At 44.7% G+C, this 27,560-nt stretch overlaps 1 protein-coding gene across 1 annotated transcript; it reads left to right on the top strand.

Moving 5' to 3' along the window:
- Positions 1-597: 597 nt before the first annotated feature.
- LOC147986246 (uncharacterized) lies at positions 598-27,129 on the top strand. Its single transcript, XM_087541934.1, has 5 exons — positions 598-779; positions 890-917; positions 26,203-26,238; positions 26,356-26,591; positions 26,664-27,129. The coding sequence occupies exons 1-5, from the start codon at positions 598-600 to the stop codon at positions 27,127-27,129; spliced, it is 948 nt and encodes a 315-aa protein (XP_087398060.1).
- The last annotated feature ends 431 nt before the right edge of the window (positions 27,130-27,560 follow it).

Below are 27,560 nucleotides of genomic sequence, written 5' to 3'. Positions count from 1 at the left end.
GGCTCCTTGGCCAAAACGAGAGGGAGGGATCGAGAGAGGGGATGGAGGCACACCTGCCCGTACCCGTAGCATAGCTAGGGGTGGTCAGACGGTGTCGGAATCGACCTTGCAAACGGAGGCAGAGAGCGGTGGTCGCCGGAGATGAGGAAGACTGCGAGCAGAGGCAACTTCAGGGGTCCAGGGGGACGGAACGGCTTCACCGAAGAGAGGCAGAGGCCCTGGAAGGATCGCCCGGGCCTGGGAGGGGCTGGAGCTACCGCGACGACCCGAGGGGATCGCCGGTGAGCTCGAGCTCGGGGACGGCGTCCCGCGGCCTGCCCGGCCGGGCTACGGCTATCTACACGTTTGTGGAGTGTGTGGGAGTGAAGGATGGTGCTCAAGGAGGCTGGGGGTGGCTCCTTTTATAGGCGAGCATCGGGGGTGGATCGGGGCTCCGTCGGTGACACCTAGACGCTGCGCCCGGCGACGAGCGGCTTCAGTGAGAGGGGGAGATGGTGACGCAGCTCACGCAGGGACTGTGGGCGAACGAGGACGAGCACAAGATCAAGAGGAAGGCGACGAGCACAGTGCAGAGCGCACTGTGGCATTGGCCGGACCATGCCCGCGCTCGCTGCAGCGAGCTCCGGCGTCGGCGAGCGCCATGGGGGAGTTAATGGCATTGAGATGAGGATGGTGGCGAAATTTGGCACGCTCGGGCAGACGGGGGAAGCGAGCACCCGCGAACAGAGTGCTCGGTGGCACTCAGAGCACGTCGACAAGCATGCTGGCATCGTGGACACGTGTGGTCACCACATGAACTCTTCCCTCAGGCCGACCAATGTCCAAAGATCATGTCTGGCTTGTTGTTTGTGGTAGTTTTGACAATTACCACGCTTTGGTTTGGCTCCAGATGCAGTAGAGAAGATTTTACAAGCCAGGTAAGTTTCTGATCAGTAACTTTGAGATGTTACTGAGGTCAAATGGCTGGGAGTTGGGGGCTGTGCTTTGGAGGCTAGCCATCATCTACTAAGGTGATGATGCACAAGAAAATTCAGGCACAATGGAGCAAGTAAAATGGTAGTTGCTGTAGAAACCATCATTTCTGTCCAGAACAGAAAATATTTTCTGTAGCAAAAATATTCCAAAAAGTGATGATATATTTTTTCTCAGGAAGGTTCCCTAGGGTTTAAAGAATATTTTTGAATTTTCTCAGATTTTTGTGGGCAAGGAAAATTAGGGTTGCTTTTGAGCTCATTGAACTAGCTAGGGTTTTAGAGAGGAAAAATGAATATTTTTCATTTAAGAAAAATATTCCCAAGATTATTTTGAGGTGGATCAGAAGGGGAATGATGATTAGAGAGAGGAATAATGCACTTGGGTGAAAGCCAAGGGTACCCAAGTGTTTAAGTCCATATGAAAAGATTCAAAAACTCCAAATTTCAAACTGAAGCCAAATGAAAATCAAGCAAATAAGAGAGGGCAAAAATCGGGCTGTCACAAACGCCGCATATCACACACATCTTGTTAAGTTGAACCATTTCTGTTCTCTTCCCTTATCAAAAACAGTTCGTCCGAGTGAACCGTATGTCGTATATCATACACACCTTGATCTGGCTAACCATTTCTGTTGCATTCCCTAATAGCACACAGTTCATCGGAGCGAACTGTATGCCGTATGATGACCCACAAGTATAGGGGATCTATCGTAGTCCTTTCGATAAGTAAGAGTGTCGAACCCAACGAGGAGCATAAGGAAGTGATAAGCAGTTTCCAGCAAGGTATTCTCTGCAAGTATTGAAATAAGTGGTAACAGATAGTTTTGTGATAGGATAATTTGTAACGAGCAACAAGTAAAAAAAGTAAATAAAGTGCAGCAAGGTGGCCCAATCCTTTTGTAGCAAAGGACAAGCCTGGACAAACTGTTATATGGTGTAAAGCGCTCCCGAGGACACATGGGAATAACGTCAAGCTAGTTTTCATCACGTTCATATGATTCGCGTTCGGTACTTTGATAATTTGGTATGTGGGTGGACCGGTGCTTGGGTGCTGCCCTTACTTGGAAAAGCATCCCACTTATGATTAACCTCTATTGCAAGAATCCGCAACTACAACAAAAGTATTAAGGTAAACCTAACCATAGCACGAAACATATGGATCCAAATCAGCCCCTTACGAAGCAACGCATAAACTAGGGTTTAAGCTTCTGTCACTCTAGCAACCCATCGTCTACTTATTACTTCCCAATGCCTTCCTCTAGGCCCAAATAATGGTGAAGTGTCATGTAGTCGACGTTCACATAGCACCACTAGAGGAGAGACAACATACATCTCATCAAAATATCAAACGAATACCAAATTCACATGACTACTAATAGCAAGACTTCTCCCATGTCCTCAGGAACAAAAGTAACTACTCACAAAGCATAAACATGTTCATAATTAGAGGGGTATTAATATGCATATAGGATCTGAACATATAATCTTCCACCAATTGAACCAACTAGCATCAACTACAAGGAGTAATTAACACTATTAGCAACCTACTAGCACCAATCCCGGACTTGGAGAAAGAATTGGATACAAGAGATGAACTAGGGTTTTGAGAGGAGATGGTGCTGATGAAGATGTTGATGGAGATTGTCCTCTCCCGATGAGAGGAGCGTTGGAGATGATGATGGCGATGATTTCTCCCTCTGGGAGGGAAGTTCCCCGGCAGAACAGCTCCACCAGAGCCCTAGATTGGTTCCGCCAAGGTTCCGCCTCTTGGCGGCGGAGTTTTGTTCGAGAAGATGCCATATGATTTTTTCCCATCGAAAGACTCCATATAGCAGAAGATGGCCACCGGAGGGCCACCAGGGGGCCCACAAGGTAGGGGGGTGCGTCCAGGGGGGTAGGGCGCGCCCCCACCCTCGTGGGCAGGGTGTGGCCCCCCTGGTGCAGTTCTTGCTCTCCGTATTTTTTATATATATGGAAAACATCTTCCGTGAAGTTTCAGGACTTTTGGAGTTGTGCAGAATAGGTTTCTAATATTTTCTCCTTTTCCAGCCCAGAATCCCAGCTGCTGGCATTCTCCCTCTTTATGTAAGCCTTGTAAAATAAGAGAGAATAGGCATACATATTGTGACATAATGTGTAATAACAGCCCATAATGCAATAAATATTGATATAGAAGCATGATGCAAAATGGACGTATCACTGTATATCACACACACATTGATATGGTTGCCCGTTTCTGTTGTTCTGCCTCATCGCAAACAGTTCTTCTGGATCAACCGTATGCCCTGCATCACACACGTAACTAAAATCTGAACCGTGTTTGATGTGTCTGCCATCGCAAACATTTTGCATCTTTTTTAAAGGTTTTTTACATCCCCATTTGCGATTCATGCATCGCACACAATTTCGTCAAAGGGTCTCTGATCGTAGTGTCGCGTTAGCAGGATCCTGCAGTAGTGTCTTATTTACTCATTTGTCTGTAGCCATTAGTATATGTTTCTTGCAACCCAATAAACATCCCAATAAAGAGCATGTGATATATGAAGAACCATTTTACAATAGCCATGAAGGAAACCAACAATGGTCGGCATCGAGTAGTCACCTAAGAGCTTGCAGGCTAGCATCATCGACGGTAGCCGCCCTGAGTTCTATCCTCATAAATACCTTGTTTGAGGCATTACTCTTTTCTAATCGCGTTGTGATGACCCACAAGTATAGGGTATCTATCGTAGTCCGTTTGATAAGTAAGAGTGTCAAACCCAACGAGGACCAAAAGGAAATGACAAGTGATTTTCAGCAAGGTATTTTCTGCACGCACTAAAATTATCGGTAACAGATAGTTTTGTGATAAGATAATTCGTAACAGGCACTACAAAAAAAATACACTTCCGTGATGATACGTGTTTGTCACAGTAGGTCGCGTTTTTTGTCATGCATGTACATCCATGACGATTTTGTGACAGAATCAAGATAGTCATACCTGTGCTGTCGTAGAAGTGTTCCATGACATTACCAAAATTATCATCACGGAAGTGTGCACTTCCATGACGATAAATCGCGCGTCACAGAAGTGCTTTCGTCAAGGGTGACCGACACGTGGCATCCACCGTAACGGAACGTTGTTAAGCTATCAGGTCGGGTTTTGGATCTGATAACCCGTTAACAGCCTCGACCTATGGGGATTTTCCACGTGTAAAATCATCATTGGCTGGAGGAAACACGTGTCGGCTCATCGTTGGGATAGATGTCATCCACTCATTGGACAGAAGGCGCCTATGATACGTCGACAGGTGGCACGGCCCAACAGAGGCCCATTCCTGTGAAAAGGCCGGCCTGTTTGACTTGGTTAAAAGGTGGCGGGTCGGCCCATGGAAAGCCTGTTAACGGCCTGTTCGCATATAGCCCAGTTACAGCCCGCTTACCCAAGGCCGGTTACGCCCTATCCGAATTAGGCCCAGTAGCGTCATCTGGGCCATCCAATATGATTCCAGCCCGTTTTCACTTCTAGCCCATGTATGGCCCATGACGTCTTTCGGCCCACATGAGTCCCTATGTAACTCTTAGCCTATTAACGGCCCGTGGTGAAACTGGCCCGTAATGAACAGTGTATCACTTTACACCCATTACCAGCCCATGGTGAAACTGGCCCGTAATGAACAGTGTATCACTTTATACCCATTAACGGCCCATTATTCCGTTCGGCCGTTTCCAGCCCATGTTATCTTTCGGCCTTCTCAGAGCCCATTTCTTCTTGGGCTCATTTCCAGCATTCGTTTACTTACGGCCCGTTACTATCATTTTCTGCTTGTGGGCCAAATTCAGCCCGTGGTTACAGTCGGCCCATTTGTGGTCCGTTAATACGTTGGGCCATTTTCATAGCGTCATCAAATACGCCCTATTAATGATGCCCCGTTATGGTCGGCCCATGAACGGACGATTCCAACTCTAGCCCGTTTACGGCCATAATGCGGCCTGTTATTGGCCCATGTTTGGCCAATCGATCATACGGACCGTATAAGGCCCATTGATGATACGACCCGTAGAAGGCCCATTGTTTCTACGGCCCGTAGAAGGCCTACTATTTCTATGGCCTGTAGAAGGCCCACTGTTTCTACGGCCCGTAGGAGGCCCAGTGTCACTACAGTAAATATTAGCCCATGGTTATTGTGGCCTAGTTTTAAAAAATAGGTTATTGCAGCCACTAGCAAACCGCAGAAAAAGAACTGCATTGACTACAAGCAAACAAATAAACAAGACAACAAGGAAATAAATAAGGAAGCAACTTATGCTAGGCTATCACGGCTATTACACATATTACATCCACTGGGCATCAAAGTTCGCCTCCAGTGCAAATGTAGGGAACAAAGAAGCATATAAACACCGCAGAAAAACAAGTCCAGAACCGAAACCACTTCAGAAGAGTTCAAGAAACAATATCCTGGGAACCCATAATGCTGGCAAGATGCTTAGCAAGCTTATTAACTTTCTCTTGTTTGGCGCTTAAATCCTCCAGCGCTTGCTGTTGCACAAGAAAGTATGCACCTGAATTCTGCAGGGAATTCCTCAGTCCTTCGGCTTCTTGCCGCAGCACAGCTGACTGATGCCTTTCATCTTGTAGCTGAGACTGAAGAAGTTGAAGTGGTTCAGGCAGCGAGTTCGAAGAGCTTGTGCCAGCGGTACTGGCCAGTAACTCGAACACTACATCAACGCAGGACTGTGGGGTTTTCTCACTGTCTACAAGATCGTTTTTATCACCTTTCTTGGAGACCAATAGGGTTGTCTCACTATCTTGAACCTTATCTGCATTACTTTCTCTACCATTGCATAGTGGGGTGCTCTTCTCCAATATTCTGTTTGCATACTACAAGAGAAACAAGCAGACACATCACAGGTTTAGCTTGTAGTATACGAAACTCATTTTGGTAAACCGGTTCAGTAGTAAGGTGGACAGGATAATAGCATGAAACAAACATATATCTATGTACTATGGTCATTGTATTATCCATATCATTCTAGTTTATGTTCCCTAATCAAGATAGAGACACAGTTCAACTCATATATTTTTAAGACACAACAGCATAGACAGAATATAAGTGTGAGAAACTACACAACATTGGTAGCACTTGTAATGTGCATCACATGAGAATATAACTGTTTATACAACTTAAACTGAAATCAACATAGAGCAAGAAGTTAGAACAGCAATCCAGTTAAAGAAATAGGTTTAAAACATACCTGTTGCGCCATTGGAGTTTCAGTTGGATCCTTCAAATTCAAAAGTAGTTGGTATGAGTAAATACAGTGATGCAACAACAAAGGAGTATGGACCATAGCTACGGATTCTGATCTGAGAACAGTTGCCCTTCTGCTTTAAACGTGGAGTTTGGGTTAGTTGTGGTGGTCTTCGTGCTTTGGGCACTGCAATAGCTTCACAAACTGCTCGTGTGGGGGTACTCTGTGGTGGACATGGTGCTTTTTCAACTATAAGTGGGTTACTATCCGCTAGGGTTGCGGTTAGATGGGTTGTAGCTGGTTCTCTGCCCAACGGTGTAAGTGTGCAATCTGGAAGAGTCTCGATTATGTGTGGTGGGGCTAGTTTGTGGGCCAGTACAACCATGGTTCTATCTGCATCGACGAGTAGCACTGTCTTTTGTGAAGAACGGGTTTTTGCTCCCTTAGATACTGCCATCATCCCCTCCAATTCAAATGGCTGATAAACAAGAAAAGAAATTGAACGTACAGACATTGTATGATAGACAGATGTGGTAATTCACATATATGTTGTCTAACCAAACAGGACAGCATGACACAATTTCACATATATGATGCCTAACTAAACAGGATAGCATGACACAGTTTTAGATATATGATGGATAACTTAACAGGATATAATGGCATAATTCAACATATGATGAGTACCTAAACAGAATGACATGACAAAACTATATGATGTCTTTCTAAAATAGGTTGGGATGAAATAATTCACATACATGTTGTCTAAGTATACAGGATGGCATGATATGATTGACATAATTGATTCATATACTAAGAAGCTGGCATAATTGATTCATATACTAAGCAGCTCGCATGTATGATCTCTAAATTAAGCAGATAGAATTCAATATTGTGCATATGATGTCTAAACTAAGCAATGCAAGACACCATATGCATCATATGAGAAATATAAACATTGCAACTTAGAGCATACACCTCAGGTGGGATATAGGACTGGTCATCTGTCTCTGAATCCTCCTCTGAGGAGCTCCCTGTAACCATCGAGATATATGCTTCAACAGGTACCATTGCCTGCTCTGAAGACCTTGTTTTCACTCCAGATTTTTCCATAACCGGCTCAAATGGCTGATACACATGAAGAGTAGTTCAATATACACAGATTGTCGACAAATGGAATACGTAATGAAAAGAATATGGCATGAGATAATTCACATATATGATTCCTGGCTCCATGGCGGTGCATAATTCACATATATGATAACTGGCTGAAAAACATGGCATTGCATAGTTCACATATCTGATATAGAAAGAAAATAGGAGGCATTCACACAAAGCATGTCTAATCTAAGCAGATGGCATGTCAATGCAAGACACCATATGCATGATATGAGCAATATAACCCAGCCAAGTTAGAGCATGCACCTCTGGGGGGGATACGACTGGTCATCTCTCTCCGAATCCTCCTCTGAGGAGCTATCTGTAACCAGCAAGAAATCTGCATCAACAGGTAGCACTGACTGCTCAGAAGACCTTGTTTTCACTCCAGATTTTCCCATGACTGACTCAAATGGCTGATGCACAGGAAGAGTAGATGAATGTATAAACATTGTTGACAAATGGAATACATTATGGAAAAAATATGGCGCGATGCAATTCACATATACGATGACTGGCTAAACAGGATGACATTGCATGATTCACGTATATGATGCCTGGCTAAAGAAGATGGCATAGAATAATTCCCATATACTCCCTCTGTTCCTAAATATTTGTCTTTTCAGAGATTTCAAATGGACTACCACATACAAATGTATATAGACATATTTTAGAGTGTAGATTCACTCATTTTGTTCCGTATGTAGTCACTTGTTGAAATCTATAAAAAGACAAATATTTGGGAATGGTGGGAGTATGATATAGAAACCAAACAGGTGGCATTCACACAAAGCAAATCTAGACTAAGCTGATGACATATAAGATGTATAATGTAAGCAATGAAAGGTGCCATATGCATGATATGACCAACATCAGCATGCCAGGTTAGAGCAAACACCTCAGGTGGTAAACATGCGTGGTCGGCTCCTTCTGAATCTCTATCTGAACAATTATCTTCCTCTGGAATACAATCTGGAAATGCAGGAGGGGGGCACTTCGCCCACCATGGAGCGGCGTCTGCATGACATTATATTTGCACACAACGGTCTTCTCTTTTTCTCTACATGTTCAGTACGATTGTGTACAATATCTGACATGCATAATAAAAAAATAGTTAGATTTTGTAAGGCCTAAGGGGTGCATGCAAAAATCAAGACTGATGGTAGCAAACGAGTGGATGGATCCAAAACTAATGATAGCAGGTAGATTATAGCTTCAGTTTAAAAAGATAGACAATGGATCATCTATTGTTTGTTGCCCACCCAACATGAACTACATAGAAGACCCCAGATGAACCAGATAGTAGATATATACTATTCGTTGTTGGCTCGATATGAGACCCATGGGCAATTCAAAACTCAAGATTGAACGATAAAGTAGCGGGTAATAATAACCGATGTATAACGTAAGCAAACACGAAAGTCTACGACCTCTCTTCCGAAACTGTGTAGTCCTCAGGTTCATCTGCTTAGTCGATGATGGTAATGCAGTTGGCGTGGCTGCCGGCAACGGGGAAGATGATCTGAGGCGGCGAAAGGAAGTCTGTAGGGGGATCTCTGCTGCAGTGAACGCTTCTATCGATGGTGCACCTCAGGTGGGGTGGATGACGACACGGCAGGAGCAGGACATAACACACAGAGTTTTCTTTGACGCCTATCTAAAAATGAAGTAAATCTATAAGGTCTTCTTAGAATTGGAGGATTCTATAAACGCAGGGATAGGAAAAACACAGGAATAAGACCGGAATGCACGTGCAAAACAGAGCATTTGGAAACATAGGATTTCAGTCAACCTGGGTGTTTGGCTCACATGAATTGGAAGAACAGAGGAATGGAGAAACAAAGTGATGCGACGAGTGTATAGCCTCTTTGGCATAGCCTTGTGGACCTCAGCATCATTGGGTTGGACGTGGAGGATGGTGATGATGCTGGTGTGACTGTCGGAGGCGGGGAAGAAGATCCGAGGCCTCTGGAAATGGTGCCGAGGGTACTGCTCCGCTGTGATGGACGGTTCCGTCGTTGGAGCAGCTCCGCTAAGGTGTACGGTGACGAGGCTGAAGCATGACAAGACAGACAACGTTAATCTGAAGTGGGACCCTAATATCATCTGCAATAGATGATGTAAAATACATCACCAAAAAGTGCTAGATGTAAAACGCATCAGCCGCGCCACGGCCGCTCTGATAGATGATGTAAGTACTGTTCACTCTGAACTTAACTGAAGAAAATGAACTTCATAGTCGAAACTGAATTTTACTGTCGAAACTGATTGAACTAGTAACAGAGCAGTGCAATAGATGTTTAGGGCATTCGAGCACTAGTAGCAGAGAAGTAGTGATCTAAATCAGCATACGCTCGAGCAGGAACGCACTAGCAGAGAGCAAGTCGTGCAGTAGCACCGCGAGCGAGTGCTAAAGCAACAACTCCTGTAGCTGATAGAGGTCGTGCATCAGCAGCAGCACCAGCGAGAGCAAGAGCAGAGCAGCAGCACGAACGACAACAAGAACAAAGCCGCAGCGCGAGCGAGAGCCGGAGCAGCGGAAGCTAGTGTCGTTGTGGAAGTTGCCGCCGAGGAAGCAACGACATGGGGGAGAGACGCCGTGGATGATGTGGCCGGTGATGGCGCCGTCGATGGAGACACGCCATGTCTGCTCGGTATCGAGCACCGGCAGCCCCGTGAGATCGAATAAAAGATAAAATGCAGCGGTGAGTGCAGAACCTCCTTGGTGGCGCCGAGTTGGCCTCTGCTTCATCGGAGGAATTGGTGAGGGTGTTGCGGTTCCGGTGGGGCAGGTCAAGACGGCGCTGTGGGGATTGAGGTGGTGCGATAGACGAGGCGAACGTCGGGGCGGCTCCTTGGAGGTGGAGGACGGGGCGGCTGATCTGGCGGGACGACAAGATCGACAACGGATCCTCATCCAATGTGGTGGATGAGGGACGGCGAGCTGTTGCGGTGGACGACGTAGTCGGGGAAGAGTCTCCGGCTGGGCGGCGGTCGGGAGGCCTATGGAGGAGCATGGGGTTTCACGGGTTTTGGCGGCCTCGGTGTACGAATGGGGGGCGAAGGGGGAGGGGGAGCCAAGCTTAGGGACGCACTTGTCCGAAATGTAGGGTAAGTTACCAGCGTACCCCCACCGGTTTTGACACCGCGACGTGGAGCTTCATTTCCGGCTGAGGGGTAGAAGGGGGATTTCGCGTGTCTGGGCTGCGGGAGCGATTTCGGATGAGGAGGGAGTTCTCGGGCGCGTCCAAATTTGGGGATAACAAGGCGCGGCGTGGGTTGAAGAAGCGGGAGTTTCAAAGCAGGTGAGACAAAAGATACTCGAGCTTGAAAATTTCGGGATAACAAGGTGCGGATTCCTTGTTCGGCAGAAAAAAACTTAACGTGTCAAAAAACAATTCATACAAGACACACGAGAGTCATGTCCCCTTTTACTATATTGCTATAGATGCCATTGAAAAAACTACAAGAAAAATGTAAAAAAATCAGGAGAACAAGATTACCCTGCACAGTACCAAATCGATTCACACTTCCCTCAACAACAACAAAAAACAAATCAATTCCCACAAAAGAAAGAGTAATGTCCCTTTTTATATGATTACAAATGCCATGATCTCGAATTTCAATTTTTGAATCCATGTTATGTTGAATTCGAATATATCGTTAGGTGACCTTGCGGTTTATAATTGATGTAGTCGTACATTTTGATCTTCCATCATATATGAACATTTTACTCCACCATGTGAACATATATATTGTCGTCTACCATATGGACTAAATTTGAATCAATTTTCCTTATTTGAATACAATTGTTGTCAAGTTGTACAATAATTTAAATATTATTTTGATAACAAAAAACATACATATAGCAGTAATCATATTTCACTATGAACTGCATGTAGCATACACTCTCCAATTCAAATATTTGTATCCATTTTATGTTGAATTCAAATCATAGTACATTATTGGTCTAGGTAGCGAGATGTTTGGGATAATCTAAATCTTGTTTTCATACGAATAATTTTTGGATGAATTGGGACAAGTTTTAGTATAAGCCTCTTGCAAAACCGGAGATTCTCTCAACAAGCCTCATGGTTCCGAGAGGGAACGTGTCACCTTTGTGTGCGAAACGATATACGCTGCCTCTCCCTAATTTTATTTACAGATGCAACATAGAACTATATGAGTGCCCTGTTAAATTTTGGAATTATTTCGGGTTCATTTGGCCTTTTTATACATTAATTGAGTTTATGGACTTTTAATGTGCACAATCTGAATATGAATTGCATGCACATGCTCCGGTGCACCAAAGTGGGTTGAAAAATCACATGTGTGTCCTTGGTTGAATTTCTAGGTCCCATGGAAGAAATGAGAATGAAATTCAAACATCTGGGCATCATGACTCGGCCGAGAACATCGAGAAACTTTGATTTTAAATTCATGTAAATCCAAAACTTGCCTGGAAATCATGAAACTTGGCATGGTGTCATGTCATGGCACTAACATGTTGTGGTAAAAAATTGGGCCGATTTGGAAGCTCGTGGTTCTAAGAGGGAACGTATCACCTTTGAGTGTGAAACGATATACGCTGCCCCCCCCTTGAGTTTCTTAACAAAGGCAACATAGAACTACATTAGTGCCCTGTTAAATTTTGGAATTATTCCAGGTTCGTTTGTTGTTTTTTATACATTAATTGAGTTTCTGGTCATTTAATGTGCATAAGTCAAATTTGAACTACAAGCACATGCTCTCATGCACCAAAGTTGGTTGAAAAATCACATTTGTGTCCTCGGGTGAATTTCTAGGTCCCATGCAAGAAATGAGAATAAAATTTAAACATCTGGGCATCGTGGCTCGGCCGAGAACATTGAGAAACTTGGTTTTAAAATTCTTGTAAATCGAAAACACGTCTGAAAATCATGAAACTTGGCATGGATGTCATGTCATGGTACTACCATGTTGTGGTAAAAAAATTGGCCGAATAGGAACATATTTTGGTATAAGCTTTTGCAAACCGAAGCTTCTCTCAAGAAGGCTCGTGGTTCTGAGAGGGAACGTGCCACCTCTGAGTGCGAAACGATATATGTTGTCCCCCTTGAGTTTATTTACAAAGGCAACATAGAACTACATGAGTGCCCTGTTAAATTTTGGAATTATTCCGGCTTCCTTTGGCCTTATTTACACAGTAATTGAGTTTTTGCTCATTTAATGTGCATAATTAAAATTTGAACTACAAGCACATGCTCCCGTGCACCAAAGTTGGTTGAAAAATCACATTTGTGTCCTCGGGTGAATTTCTACTCCCTCCTTCCATCTATATAGGTCCTAATGCATTTTTCGAGGCTAACTTTGACCAAACGTTAGAGCAATAATATATGACATGCAACTTACACAAAGCATACCTTCAATTTTGTATGTCAAAGGAGCTTCCAATAATATAATTTTCATAGTATACATCTCATGTGCTATTAATCTTGTCAATAGTCAAAGGCTGTCTTGAAAAACACATTAGGCCCTATATAGATCGAAGGAGGGAGTTGGTCCCATGCAAAAAATGAGAATAAAATTCAAACATCTGGGCATCGTGGCTCGGTCGAGAACATTGAGAAACTTGGTTTTAAAATCATGAAACTTGGCATGGTGTCATGTCATGGTAGTACCATGCCGTGGTAAAAACAATTGACCAAATAGGAACAAATTTTGGTATAAGCTTCTTGCAAATCGGAGCTTCTCTCAAGAAGGCTTGTGGTTCTGGGAGGGAACGTGTCACATTTGTGTGCATAATTCAAATTTGAAATACAAGCACATGTTCCAGTGCACCAAAGTTGGTTGAAAAATCACATGTGTGTCCTCGGGTAAATTTCTAGGTTCCATGCAAGAAATGGGAATGAAATTCAAAATTCTGGGCATCGTGGCTGGGTTGGAAACATTGAGAAACATAGTTTTTTAATTCCTATAAATCCAAAACACGCATGAAAATAATGAAACTTGGCTTGGTGCCATGACATGGCACCAACATGCTATGGTAAATTTGCAGTCCGATTTGTGAAGGCGCACACATTAACAATCAAAAAGTCATTTTGGAACAAGTGTTGTCACATTACAATCAGAAACACAGGTATTATTGAAACTGTGGGCGTTCTACTTACTAGTACCATTTACGTGCCGCCACGCGTCCCCTTTTTTTATTAGCTAGGAGGCGTCGTGCAGGGTAGCTATTTGAGTACGAGAGGCGTGCGATCAGACCCCTGCGCGTGGTTATCGGGAGGAGATCCCTTTGACCTCCATCTGCCGTCCACCTCTCTCCCAAGGTCTCCATTAATGGCGCCAGAGCCTCTGTTTAATGGCGTGGCTATGTCTCACTCGACTGAGATTTAAGAGAGAAAAAAGAAAATCTGAAAGCACAGATCTTGATGTAAGATCCGACCTATATACCATATACTGCGACTTATAGCAAGACTGATGAATATATAAGGACGGTTAATTTTTTTGATCAAAGAAGGGCTTGCCACTTCCGATTTTCATTACTGAAAACCACCACAATTCACAAGAAGTTCAGCACAACTCCAGCGTAACACGAAGGACTAAAAGCTACCAGATTGAAATCGCAACATCCCAAGAGGCCAACAAAGGCCAAACATCCACGCTAGAACCCAACATTTCACAACCGATGACACAATCCACATCCTAAACCGATTATTACATCAAAAGAAACCAGGAAACTAATCTCCGCGGCGAGTGGCGATGAGCTCTTTTGTGTCCTCAAGACGCTGCTTGAGAACATCCACGGATTCCTCCACCAGCCTTTGGCGCTCGTTGCGGAGCATGTCATTCTCGTCCATAAGTTTCTTGATGATGACGTCGGTCCTCTTCAATAAGGCACTGGTCTCCTCCTACTGGTCTGCACTTCGAACGATCTTCTCCCTCAGCAGGTCGTGCTCGGCCCGGAGCCTCTCATTGCCCTCCCTTAGTTGTCGTATGACGCCGGTAGCCTGTTCAAACGAGGCTAGCATGTCGTCCTACAACCTCGCCGAGCCGGAGATCTGATCCATTTGGCTATGGACGATCGAATGCATGCGCCTGTAACAGTCGTCGCCTGCCCGCGAGAAATTTTCCCAGGCCGCAGCGGCGCAGCGGGACATCTCTGCTGCATTCGTGGCGCGACGGGACATCTCTGCTGCTTCCGCGGCGTGGCCAGACTAGTCTGCTGCATCGATGGCGCGGCGGGACCTCCGTGCTGCTTCAGCAGCGCGGCGGGACCTCTGTGCTGCTACTTTTGCATGGCGGGACATGTCGGCTGCTCTCGCAGCGAGGTGAGACATCTCTCGTGCTTCTGCTTCGATGCTCGCCTCTCCCTGGTGGCAATCTCTCGACCCAGAACTCATGCTGGCCTTGGCAGACGCAAGGGAAGGATGCGGAATGACTTGTTTGTTTTTGTGGATGAGGAGTTGAGGAGGAATGTGTAGTCATCTTGGCATACTAGTATTTATAACCGAGTACTAATATGCTCCTAAGTGGGAAACCGTTTAGGTTCTGATCGATGTGAACAGGTTTGCAATTCAATATAGCATGGAGTAATTTGGAATGTGATGAGACACAAGCTCAAAATTTATTGACGGTTCTAGTTTCGAAGTGCGGCACTATTCCCGGATGGAGTACTTCTTTTTCTACTCCCTCCTTTCCGGTTTTATAGGGCTTATCTCAAAATTTTAGTTTTTCCATTTTATAAGGATCAATTTGGTTGTTCCCCAACACATGTTCAGATTCCAAGGTGCATCAAATCATTGCATGCAAGTATTAAGAGAAAATTGACCAATGCATGTACTTTATGCATGCATGCATTGCAATTAATGCATTGATAAACATAATTTTTTGAGAAAAACAAGAGCATTAATTAGGTGCTTTTGCAAACTACAAAAAATATTCCACCACTCACCATCTTGGTTGGTGAGATTTTTGAATTAAGTCCTATAAACCAGAAAGGAGGGAGTACTGCTGTGTACGTGCAATAACTGGCACCGTCGTATACATATCTTACGGTTAATGGGGCGTTCGACAGGAATAGTCACGTGGTGAGCTCTAGGCTAGTCTTTATTTCAGACACATTAAACCTATCTCTCAGGACTTCTCGCACACACCATCGTGCCACCCACAAAAACTTGTACTCTGAGTTTAGTAGTACGTTATACAGGAAGAGAAGAGGTGCACGCACGCACTCGTCCTCTCACACATGCGTCTGTTTTTTTCTCGAAAAGGAGGATGATGACCCCCGGCCTATGCATATGGGAGTCACACACGCAAATTATTGAAATATATCGAGTGAAGTGCTTTGATGTGTCGCGTCAACTCATACATCAACGAGAAGTTCAATTATCCTCTTCCTCGCGGACTTAACTGCACCTGTCTTTGGCTGTATGACAGGTTGGCCACACACCTGTCGGGCCCACCTGTCATACACGCAAAGGCAGGAGCGTCCCTCCCTCGCCCATGAGCGTGGTGGATGGCAAGACTAGGAGAAGCTTTCGCTACACGCTCTCCCGCCCGCACGCGGTGGACAAGCAGCAGTTTAATCGGTGTCAGATGGCCAGAAGCGTACTGTAATACTCCTCCAGTGCAGTAGTATTCCATCATTGTTCGACTTCTCGAAGAGGCGAAGAGCCAAGCGCAGCTCGGACGCTCGTGTGGCAGTTTCATGTGTAGAGTAGTCTAGGATAGCGTGTACCGTGCCTGTAAGCTTAAAATCATTGGGGTCGACTCCATGCTATGTGGTCGTCTCGAAGTTTTTTAAAAAAAATTAAAATTGTCTTCTGGCCCTACCTGAAAAATGACGCGCGTACTGCCCGGGAAAAGCCCCGCCCTCAACTTTTTACTACGCGAAAATAGTTCGAGCTTGTTCGTTCTATATAAATACAGTACTTACTGTATGTTTATTTACCTGTGGGGTTGTTCAATGAATGGAGGGGTGGGGAGCACAAGTGAACAATACTGTAGTACTACTAGTAGTAAGTAGGAGTCGTACAGTAGTCACCTTAAATAGAGAGTTTCTTTTCTTTAATGCCACGTACACAAATTGAAACGCTTGTCGTGGAGAGAAAAAAGATAATCACTCCACTATATATGGACGCAGGGGACCGAGCGCTTGCTTTACTAGGGTTGCCCTCTTCATTCTCTCATCCTCTCCAGTTATAAACAAGACAACGATAGCGACATTTTCTCTCTGCTCACTGCTGGTCACAGATCCGGTCGGATCCCTTTGGCCGGTGTGTGTAGAGGACTAAAAGGTGCATCGTTCACGCGGTCATCACCGCCGAGGGAGGAAACCCACAGCTACCTGAGGGGCCCGATCCTCTGCCCGTGCCATTCTCTCCGACACAGCGTCGGCTCGGGTGGTCCTCTGACCCTTCTTCCTCCCTGCCGTATTGTCCGCAGATCCGACCTGCCGCTGGCGACATCCCGGCGACCCTCAGGTATAAGTTCTTCGAAAGCGGCCTTGCTCTAATGCCCCAACTCCCCACGTGTCTGCATGTGCATCTTTTTCTACTCCCTTCAGCTCTCCAAAGCCACCTAAATGTTTAGTATTATTAGAGGAAAAGCTACTTCATGCATTTGAATCTAGGGCTTTGTTCAAACAACGAAGAAAGGGGGGAAAGTTGTAGCATGAATCTAGGACTTGATTCAAAGAGGAAATAATATGGTGAAAGTAGTAAAGATCGGATACCCAACCGGTCTCTTGGTTGAAAAGGGAAATAATGGGAAAACGCAGTACAAACTGGATAAGGAACAGATCTATTATTGGTTGAAAAAAGGATAGAAAGTGGCGGCTAGTGGACAAGTCAACAGAGTATGTCCAGGATTAGATTTGCTGCCATCACATAGTAAAAGGTCTTCGGGATTAGATTTGCCGCTCTCACATAGTAAAAGGTCTCAGGATTAGATTTGCTGCGCTCACATAGTAAAAGGTCTCAGGATTAGATTTGCTGCCCTCACATAGTAAAAGGTCTCTAGGATTAGATTTGCTGCCCTCACATAGTAAAAGGTCTCCAGGATTAGATTTGCTGCCCTCACATAGTAAATGGTCTCCAGGATTAGATTTGCTGCCCTCACATAGTACAAGGTCTCCGGGATTAGGTTTGCTGCCCAGCAACTGTTTACTTTCTATCTTTTTGTGCAGATAGGGATATCCATTTCACCTTGTTGCTATTGTGACCTTTTGGTGAACTGCACAAAACACTTTTTTTGGAATGAGTGTCTTGTGCAGTTCAACTAAAATGTCACGTGGGCAACATCTCTCAATTTTGGTGGAACTGCACAAAATGGTGATTGGAGTTTCCAAAATCTCCGTCAAGTTCTGTTGGTAATCTCATGCAACATTTTATTAGCCTTTGCAAGATGGAGCCGTCACTGTCACCACAATGGCACTTTATTTTAGTGGAACTGCACAAAAGGATAAGAAAATTATAGTTGCACCTTACATAAGCCGGACAGCCAACCTTAATGTTCCTCAATTTTAGTGCAACTACTAAAGAAGAACATGCCAGCTCACAAGAGCAAGTACTTCTTGCTAGCTGAATGATGCAATCTTTGCTTCATTTCAGGTGAACTGCAGAAAAAAGGCACATGAATTGAATCATGGAACTCCAGGCATTCCTCATCCAAGTAGAGCTGGAGATTGAGTTCAAGGAGGCCGCTTTTAAAGCGAGCATTCGCCAAGTTCTTCGATTGTATGACATGGCTAGCCAAGATGGATTTAATCCCGATATTCACTTTATCAAAAGGCTCTAATGGGTTGGTTCTGAATCTTGCAAGCTGGGAATCAGTGAGATGTGTAGGCATCTTTGTTGTACTTATTATTTGAATCTTATTTGTTGGTTCTGAATCTTGCAAGCTGGGAATCAATGAGATGTGTAGGCATCTTCGTTGTACTTATTATTTGGATCTTATTTATTGGTTCTGAATCTTGCAAGCTGGGAATCAATGAGATGTGTAGGCATCTTTGTTGTACTTATTATTTGGATCTTATTTGTTAGTTCCGAATCTTGCAAGCTGGGAAACACGGCATGATGATGCAGAGGACAACAACCATAACAAACAGTTCAAACTTGGTAGTATTATCTTTGTGAAAGTGCGACAAATGTACTGATCGTGTGCGTCCTGAGAATAATAATTCTAATTGTTGTGCATGTTGATCATGTGGAACTGATAGAACGAGCGAATCCATTGCTTGTTTTAAGTATAAATTTCTATTAAAGCTAACTAAATTTAAGTAAAGTGACCACTAACTCCTGTTATTACAGTACCAATATAGACCGGCTCGTGAACCGACGTGTGGCCAAGGGTGCATCTTCTGTCGGGCGTGCAGCGGACGAGGGAGGGGTAGTAACTGTTGTCGCCTGTACACACTCAGCTTACTGTCGAATCCAGTTCCCCAAGAGCTGAAAAACGAGCTGCCGCCGCCTACACACTCGTTCACTCGAAGAGACTCCAATGGCGATCCGAGGGGTGAGCCTGCTGGATATGGACTTCAGCAAGGAGTTCCCCTTTGAGTTCCCCGTTCAGTCCTATGGCTGCACCAAGTTGAATGTGATGTACACCAACGATACGGACTCAGTGAAGCTCTGCCTCGCCTCAATCCTATGGCTGCACCAGGTTTTGGAGCATTCACCCGTTTCATCGGCAGCGCTGACTGCACCTTCGCTACGGTGGAGAGAAGGAGGAATGCGATGATTCGGCCATCTGGTGCAACAAGCTTGTCGACATCCGGAAGCAATACAAGATCATCAGCAACGGGCAGGAGAAGGACTCTGTGGTTGACCTCGCTGAGACCATCATCGACCCCTGATACGTCAACATGAAAGAAGACGACCTGGACACGTGGGAGGTACCTCTGAATCTAGCCTACATAACCTACACGGCCAAGGACGCATACGCATGCTACGACATGTATAGGCAGATCTTGGACATGAGGGTGTGTCTGCTTCCCGTAACCGACGAGTACACGGACAGCCGCAGCGTCATGATCAAGCATGCGAGGAAGGTCTAGATGTTGTACTTTATCTGTTTATAAGCACCTTTATCATCTGAGTGTTTCATGCATTAGCCTTTGTGTCATAATTATCTGTTTTGTCCGAAATATTTATTTTAAGAACCCATTAACCTGATTGCTTTTTTAGTGGCTATTTTCTTATGTATGTAAACTAGTTCACTTGTCCGTAAAAAAACTAGTTCACTCGGCTGTCGTGCTTTGAATCTCCTTCCTCCCAACATATTCCCCTCCTCAGGTGGACCCACCAGGTCTCTGAATTTTCTCCCACTTTCTTTTTCGATGTAAACTGAGTTTTCTCCCAGCACTTTCCCCTAGAACCAACTCAAATGTCCCACGTCTAGCCTAAAAAATAATAATACCCCACGTACTATTAACTCATCAAATTAAAATGATATTTTATTTCGTAAGTTGAAAGTTCTTACAAAATAATAATAATAATTGTTTATACATAACTTGGCAAGTTAGCTCCTAGTGATTGCGTACATAAGCTTGCAAAGATTTTACTGACGTCCAATCATGTGTTTATGTTTTTATAACATTTCTGCGCCTAGCCCAACATGATATTTTCACCTAGCCCAGCAAGTCCGTAGATTTTGAGAAAAATGCAAATGGGATTTAAACGGGCTGCATAGATGCTACATCATTGTTTCACCCAGCCCACCAAATGGACTGGCTGACATGTGGGCCAGTAGGTCGAAGCCTACGAAGGCGTTGGATTTACATCCAACGGCTGGCATTCTTCTTTAATCTCTCATCTTCTTCCCCCAGCGCTGCCGGAACCGCCATAGTGGGTGGCTGACTTGTGGGCCTACTAAGTTGACGAGGATGGAGGGCTTTTTCAACTTAGTCAATATGAACGATTCTAGCTCCAGTGACCGTACGATGTCCATCCAACGGCCATAGTGCTTCTTCAACATCTGGTCTTCTTGCTCCAGCCGCCCAAAGCAGCGCCGGTCGTGCCGCGTGCTCCTGCCTCTCGTGGCAGGCTGTGATGCCGCGGAGGCCTCACCGCCCCCCTACTACTCCCACCGCTGGCCCAGGGTATCCCTCTACTCACCCACACCCCCTATTATTCTGCGGCGACGGTAGCCTCATGCCGCAGCCGAACCAGTGAACCCTCGTACTCCTCTCCACGTGGGCATCCACTGCCGCGTCTTCCCTGGCTCCGCGTCGGCCCCTTCCTAGGCCTCGCCGTTGTCCACCGCCTTGGTGCTCTCGGCGTGGCGTGGTCAATGTGGTCAACGACGGACTTCCATCGGAAGAGTACTGTACGTGGAGAGGCTGACAGCTGGGTCCACAGCCACAACCCAGTTTTTTTGTGATTTGCCAAGTAAGTCACTTTGTCAGGACTGTTGGGCTGCAAATCTTTCAAGACGAGGAGAGTTTCATTCAGCTGGCCGAGAAAATGTCCTATCAGTAATCAGAAATGGGATGTACATTTTTAAAACACATCAAACCGGCAATTAGTTTCAAATATCTTTTTTCATTTTGAGATTTTAAATTACATTAATTTTTATGCGTGGAGAATTTGTTGGATTTTATATTGATATACATTTATTTTTAAAATCAGTTTGAACGTGAGTCAAAATTTCAGGATTAAAAACAGTTCGGACCGCACCGAAATATGCAAAATTTCGTATAATTTTTTAACCATGGCCACAATATGGGCTGTAATGCTAACAAAAAGAATATGGGCTCCAAAAAACCTTAAGAATTAGCAAATGGGCTGTAAATTATTAGAAATAATGGCAGATGGGTTGTATGATGTTTTCAACAGATTTGAGGCTTTCCTAAAAAAAGGTTGACGCACAAGCAGTGACTGTTGGATGTCCATCGAACGGCCGCCGTGCTTCTTCAATCTCTGCTCTTCCTGCTCCAGACGCTCAAACATGCGCCGGTGGGACTGCCTGCTCCCTCCTCCCCGCAGTCGGCTGTGCTGCCGCGCAGGCCTCACTGCCCCACCGTACACCCATCGCTGGCCTAGCCATCCCTCTACTCACCCACACTTGCTACTCGACCGGCTACTGTTCAACCACCCCTCCACCGTCTACTGTTCATCCAGCCCTCCACCACACCACGGGGTCCTGTTCATCCAAAGGCAACGCCACCGCTCACTGTTCATCCAAAGGCAACGCCACCGTTCACTGTTCATCCACCCCCCCCCCCCCCCGCAACACTCACTTTTCATCCCAGAGGCAGCATCGATCGGCTTCAGTTAGCAGCAGTAGCGAAGGAATCGCTCGATCGGGTTTAGTTAACAGCCATCGATCGATCGCTCGGGTTCAGTAACGCGTAGCCTGCAGTGCAATCGCTCGGGTTCAGTTAGAGCCCAACGCCTCGCTCGGGTTCAGTTAGAACCAACGCCTCGCACACATGCGCGTACGTGTACGAGAGAAACACGCATCGCTCGGCCCCCGACCTCCCACCGTAACCGGGAACTCCCCAAAATTTTCCTCCCCCTCGCTTCTACCACGGTTTTCTCCGTCATGGATGGCCCAAAGAATGTCATGTAGCTGCGTATCCGGCCCGCCCAGGACGAAAAGCCCATTTCCTGTCATGATTTTTTTCATAGAAGTAGGAGACCACCACATCTACGATGATACCGGGTTTTGTCGCAATTATCGTCATAGAAGTGTCATATGTATGATAGAAAAAAAATTCGTTCGGCCCAAAATGTCACGGATGTGTCTTTTTTTTGTAGTGAGGTAACAAGTAACAAGTGTAACAAAGGTGCAGCAAGGTGTCCCAATCCTTTTTTATAGCAAAGGATAATCCTAGATGAACTCTTATATAAAGCAAAGCGCTCCCAATGACACATGGGAATTACTGTCAAGTTAGTTTTCATCATCCTCACATTATTCACGTTCGTTACTTTGATAATTTGATATGTGGGTGGACCGGTGCTTGGGTGTTGTCCTTACTTGGACAAGCCTCCCATTATGATTAACCCCTCTCGCAAGCATCCGCAACTACGAAAGAAGAATTAAGATAAATCGAACCATAGCATGAAACATGTGGATCCAAATAAGCCCATTACGAAGCAACACATAAACTAGGGTTTAAGCTTCTGTCACTCTAGCAACCCATCATTTACTTGCTACTTTCCAATGCTGTCGTGGATTTGTCATGGCAGATGTCCTAGTGTGAGGACTTAGTCGTGAGGCCAACATATCTATGTGATAGCTTGAGAGGGGTTGATCGGGACGAGAGACGCAAAACACAAGACAAGGATTTAGACAGCTTCGGGCCCCGGGAAAAATCATCCCGTAATTGCCCTACACGCTGTTTGTGGCTACGTCTAATTATGCTCAGGAGGGAGACACCACATAACCGGCTCTCCTCTAGTTGTGTCTAGCCTTAGCGATTATTTTCTTGCTTGTCCCTCTTGGGGTGCCCTGCCCTTCCTAATGTAAGTTGAAGGGGCGGGTTACATGACTAGTCCTAGTAGGATTAGGATTACTCTATTACAGTGGATTCCTAGTCTTGCTTCCTATGCAAGGGAATATTCCTTACGCTTTCCTCTTAAGCCGGCCCACCATAACATGAGCCAGCCTTCTGGGCCTTGGGCCTAGTCCTCTATCTGACCCACCATCGGGGCCATTAGTTAGTGCCAGGCTCGTGAGTCGTCAGACCAGTGAGCCGCCGGACTCATAGTCGCCAATCCTTTGGCGGGTTACCAATGAAAAGCCAAGTCCTAGCCGGGTCATATTTCCAGCCGGGTCATACCGCGGGGTATATCCCCGACATTAGCCCCCGGTTTAATTTGGATTTATCCATGTTAAACTGATCCTATAAAATAAACACAAGAACAAACTTGATAGGTTGTGCTCCGGGTTAAATATTTTCCTGAACCGGCACCTGATCATACTTAAGTCCTTGTCATTTCCTCCTGGATGCGTATTCATGATCTCATAGAAAATCTCGTTTAGCATATGTGTTCAAATATTACCAATGAAAAAAATTCGAGCACTTCTTTCTGAAAAGTCCGGGTCAATAGGCCAGCTTCATAATCAATTTCCTGACATTGGTTTCTTGTAGAGAGATATTATAAGAAGTAATCCATTTGAGTCAGCCTTCAATGCTCTGACTTGACAAAAATATGGGTCTTGAAATATTCAACTGATATTCAGCCGGCTTAAAGATGTAGATCTTGCCAATTTATGATTGCTAAAATTGCCGGGTTATAAACAAATGATGCCGGGTCATGTAATTGTTGCTGATGTCGGGTTAATCTTATGATGATGCCGGGTCATAAACTTTGCAGATTTCTCCGTTAATATAATACTTGATTTGCTCAAAACTGAGAATTTGAAGTTATTCCTCCCTTATATGCATATCACCTGTAGCCCCCAAGTCTTAATAAGGTAGCGTAGTAATAGCTTAAGACTTGCTTCAATATAAAAGCTGCAACCTTGAAGAAATCCAAGTTGTTCATCTCAGTCACTAGTCAAAACTGAATATGCCACATATGTAGCCCCCAAGTGTCGGGTTGTCATGCTTGCAGCAACCTAGGACTTGTAATTGCCTTATGCTCATAAAAACTTCAACCAGTATAGCCCCCAAGGGCCGACTTAGTAAGATAATACTGAGTTGGGACTTTGTATATAATTCATTGATAATAACCTCATATGATGTAATGTCCACCATGGGGCTTGAACCCACGTCCACAAGGTTAAGAGCTTTGTACTCTACCAACTGAGTAGTGGACCTTTCAATATAATGGATTAAGGCTTGTGTACCTTGAATTTTTGACAGGAGCAATTGGTAGCCCGCAAGGGCCGACTCATTATGATGTGATGAGTCGGGTCTTCAATAAGGCCAATAAAAATGACTTTGCATTAGCCACCAAGTGTCATGGTGTATGCTTGCAAGGACATGAGACTTGCATATTTGATGTAATCTCAACTTGAATAATGTAGCCCCTATGTGCCGGGTCATAAGCCTGCAGCGACTCGGGACTATTCCTTCCATTGTAGAATAAATTATATCCATTGATAAAATAATAGCCATTGCGCCAAAACGACTTTGAATACCTTATCTGTTGACAAGTAAATACGGAGTTTAAATACCCGGCAGCTCTTGGCCGATGGCGATTTAATACGCTTCCATTGTAAGCTGGAATTTTTATAACCCGGCGGCTTATAACCTTTGAGAAAATCCAGAATGGATAATCATTTTGAAGCATCAATTTTGATAATGAGCTTGAACTTAATCATTTATATAAGTCATATTTCTGCAAATCCCGCATAGAGTTTAAACAACATATGCCCTGGCGACATAACGTCAAAGCCAGGGCGGGTAACAACCCAAACAAAATAGTCTTTATGCAATTATGGAAAAGACTAGGATTAAGGCCGTTCAAGCCTAAACATATTGGCGACTTAACGTCAAAAGCCAGGGCGGGTTATCCAACCTTGCATATTTATATAGTCAAGAAAACATACCTGTAGAAATTGGCTCATGCTGCCGGCTTACATCGCCGTATCCAATAAGGGCAATAATCCAATGATTGATAAGCGCATGATTCGAATGGCGCAATCCAAAATAGACCGGCGACTTAAAGTCCATAGCCAGGGCCGGCTTAACCATAATCGTGTATAAACAATACCATGCCTGTGATATTGAATCGCACTGCCAGTTTATGATACCTGTGCAGTAAGGGTGATAACCCAATCTTTAGAAGCCAAGACTTCCAAATGTTTGATGATTGTCATATGCTGGTGACTTATCGTCCAAAGCCAAGCCGGGTTAAATAAAAACCACATATATATGCCTTAGATCTGAACAAAAAAGTCTCAAGACAAACCCAAAAGATTGTTTTCAAAAAAAAACTTAAGCCAAACAGAGAGAAAAAGCGAGGCTTCTGATTCGAATACGATTAGTAAGCTGGACCAATAGGGGTTAAGCTAGGATTCGAATATGATTAGGAAGCCCCCTAGTGGTTTTGGCATTGCGCCGATCAAGAGGGTACCGACAGCTATGTTCTCTTTGGTTCGAATACGACCTATGTTTGAACAGGAAGCCCCCAAATGACCTTGAGACTTTTTTAATGACTCTGATTCGAATACGATCAAAGTCGGACCCAAAAGGGGTTAAGCTATGATTTGAATTCGATCAAGAAGCCCCCTAGTGGGTTTGGCATTGCGTTGATCAAGAGGGTACCGATAGCTATGTTCTCTTTGGTTCGAATACGACCTATGTTTGAACAGGAAGCCCCCAAATGACCTTGAGACTTTTTAAACGACTCAGATTCGAATACGATCAGAGTCGGACCCAAAAGGGGTTAAGCTATGATTCGAATACGATCAGCCCCCAATGGTCACTGAAGCAGGGTACCTATGTTTGAGTTGTGCTTTGCAACAAACTCTCTTTGGTCCCTTTAATTTTTCTGAGAACTCAAACTTGTGAGTAATGAATTCTTCTTGAACCGGGCATTTAGTCGAATATTGAAAGCTTCAGAGTTTTATGGGAGACAGATTTCCTTTGAGCCGGATTTTAAACTGGACATTGAGCTTCAATGCTTTGTGAGAGACAGATTTGATCATGAGGCCGCAAAAATATAGCAGTAGATTTTCACAGGCTGATGATAAATTTTGGAAGGCAAAATATGATCATGAGGCCACAAAATGAGCCAGGAAGGCCAAGAGAGCCACCAGGAAAGAAGCCGCGAAGAAAAGAGGAAAGAATTCTAGCACTTCTGAGAAGTTTCAACTGGAGGACTCTTCTGAGTCTGAGGTAGCCCTTGATTCTCTTGGCTCATTCTTTAATCACCTTATTGATACCGATTATGATCAGGATGACACGGGAACAAGTCATGGGGTAGATGAAGAGGTAACTATTATTTCCTCCGACTCAGAGCCTTTGCCAAGACAAAAAATCCGAAGAGTAACCCGAAAAGTAAGATTTTCACATCCCTTAGCTTATCAAGACCCTTAATTTCTTTTGAAGCGGCAAATTTATGAGAGCAGGAGGCAGACCCGGACTAGCAAAGACGCGGAACTCTCCTCCGGCTTACCAAATACCCAAAGGAAGTGCCGGAAAGAGGTCACCTCCGATTTACATCCCTTTTGTCCTTTGGCGGGCCGTCAACCACTCAACTCCTCTGACTCGAATTATCAGGAAACTTCACCTTCCTCCGGCGACTCAATGCAGTCCAACTTGCCGGCTTTCAAGACTGCTCCAGGGTAATGATGATTGACTTATCCTGTATTCATTTCAATTCTTTATATTTGTACTGATCTTTTGACTTTATGCAGCAGAAAAGCAAAGCCTAGCAAGAAGGTGAAGAAGAAAAAGCCTGCCGAAGAGCCGATCTTTAAAGAGCCGGAACTTGGGACGGTCGCGCCTGAGGCCTCTGCTCATGAACCGCCACCTGAACCAGCTCATGACACGCCAACGCCGACCACTGACCCGCCTGCCGAGCAAGCCACCGATGGCTCTAAAAACCATGAAGTTCCTAGCCCGGCCAAGACAGACGATCCCCAAGACACTGATGTTGAGATTACCAAGACCGACTATATTGAGCCGGGGAGACCTACTATGCTAGCCAAGTGTTCTGCCAAGGAGGAGCACCTGAAACACCGCAAGGTCAGGTTTGATGTTGCTGATTATACTCACATGAGTATTGGGGAAGTTTTCTCTGGCTATCTTAGCCAAGTACACAACAGCCGTGACGTCGAAGTTCACATGGTGAAGCAAATGCACCAGAAATTTGAGGTATAAATTCTTCCCTTCACTGAATTATCCTTGCTTATGCCAGCCCCCAAGTCTATTGGTTATGATGAATATGCTATAGACTTAGAAACAAACTTATGAACATTAGTGATATATTTGGACAAAATATGTAAGAAATCCAGCTTACTCCGTAGTCCCCAAGTGCCGGTTTAAACAACATGTTTGAGCCGGTCCTTCACATGCTTGTATAGAATAAAATACTTGTGAAATTTTAACAGCAATATGCATTAGCCCCCAAGTGCCAAGTACTCTTGCTTGCAAGGTTCTTGGTGTTGGAAATATGCCCTAGAGGCAATAATAAAAGCATTATTATTATATTTCCTTGTTCATGATAATTGTCTTTATTCATGCTATAATTGTGTTATCCGGAAATCGTAATGCATGTGTGAATAACAGACACCAACATGTCCCTAGTGAGC

Source organism: Triticum urartu, chromosome 2A, assembly GCF_056163025.1.
Source record: "Triticum urartu cultivar PI428250 chromosome 2A, HENAU_Tu73, whole genome shotgun sequence".
Classification (NCBI taxonomy): domain Eukaryota; kingdom Viridiplantae; phylum Streptophyta; class Magnoliopsida; order Poales; family Poaceae; genus Triticum; species Triticum urartu.
The sequence above is the reverse complement of the archived record's forward strand: the minus strand, read 5'-3'. Positions and strand labels throughout refer to the sequence as shown.

Coding starts and splice junctions, on each gene's coding strand:
- LOC147986246 (XM_087541934.1), top strand. CDS start 598: ATGCCCGCGCTCGCTGCAGCGAGCTCCGGCGTCGGCGAGCGCCATGGG. Junction 780..889: donor CATGCTGGCATCGTGGACAC/GTGTGGTCACCA, acceptor GTTTGGCTCCAG/ATGCAGTAGAGAAGATTTTA. Junction 26,592..26,663: donor GCTTTCAAGACTGCTCCAGG/GTAATGATGATT, acceptor GACTTTATGCAG/CAGAAAAGCAAAGCCTAGCA.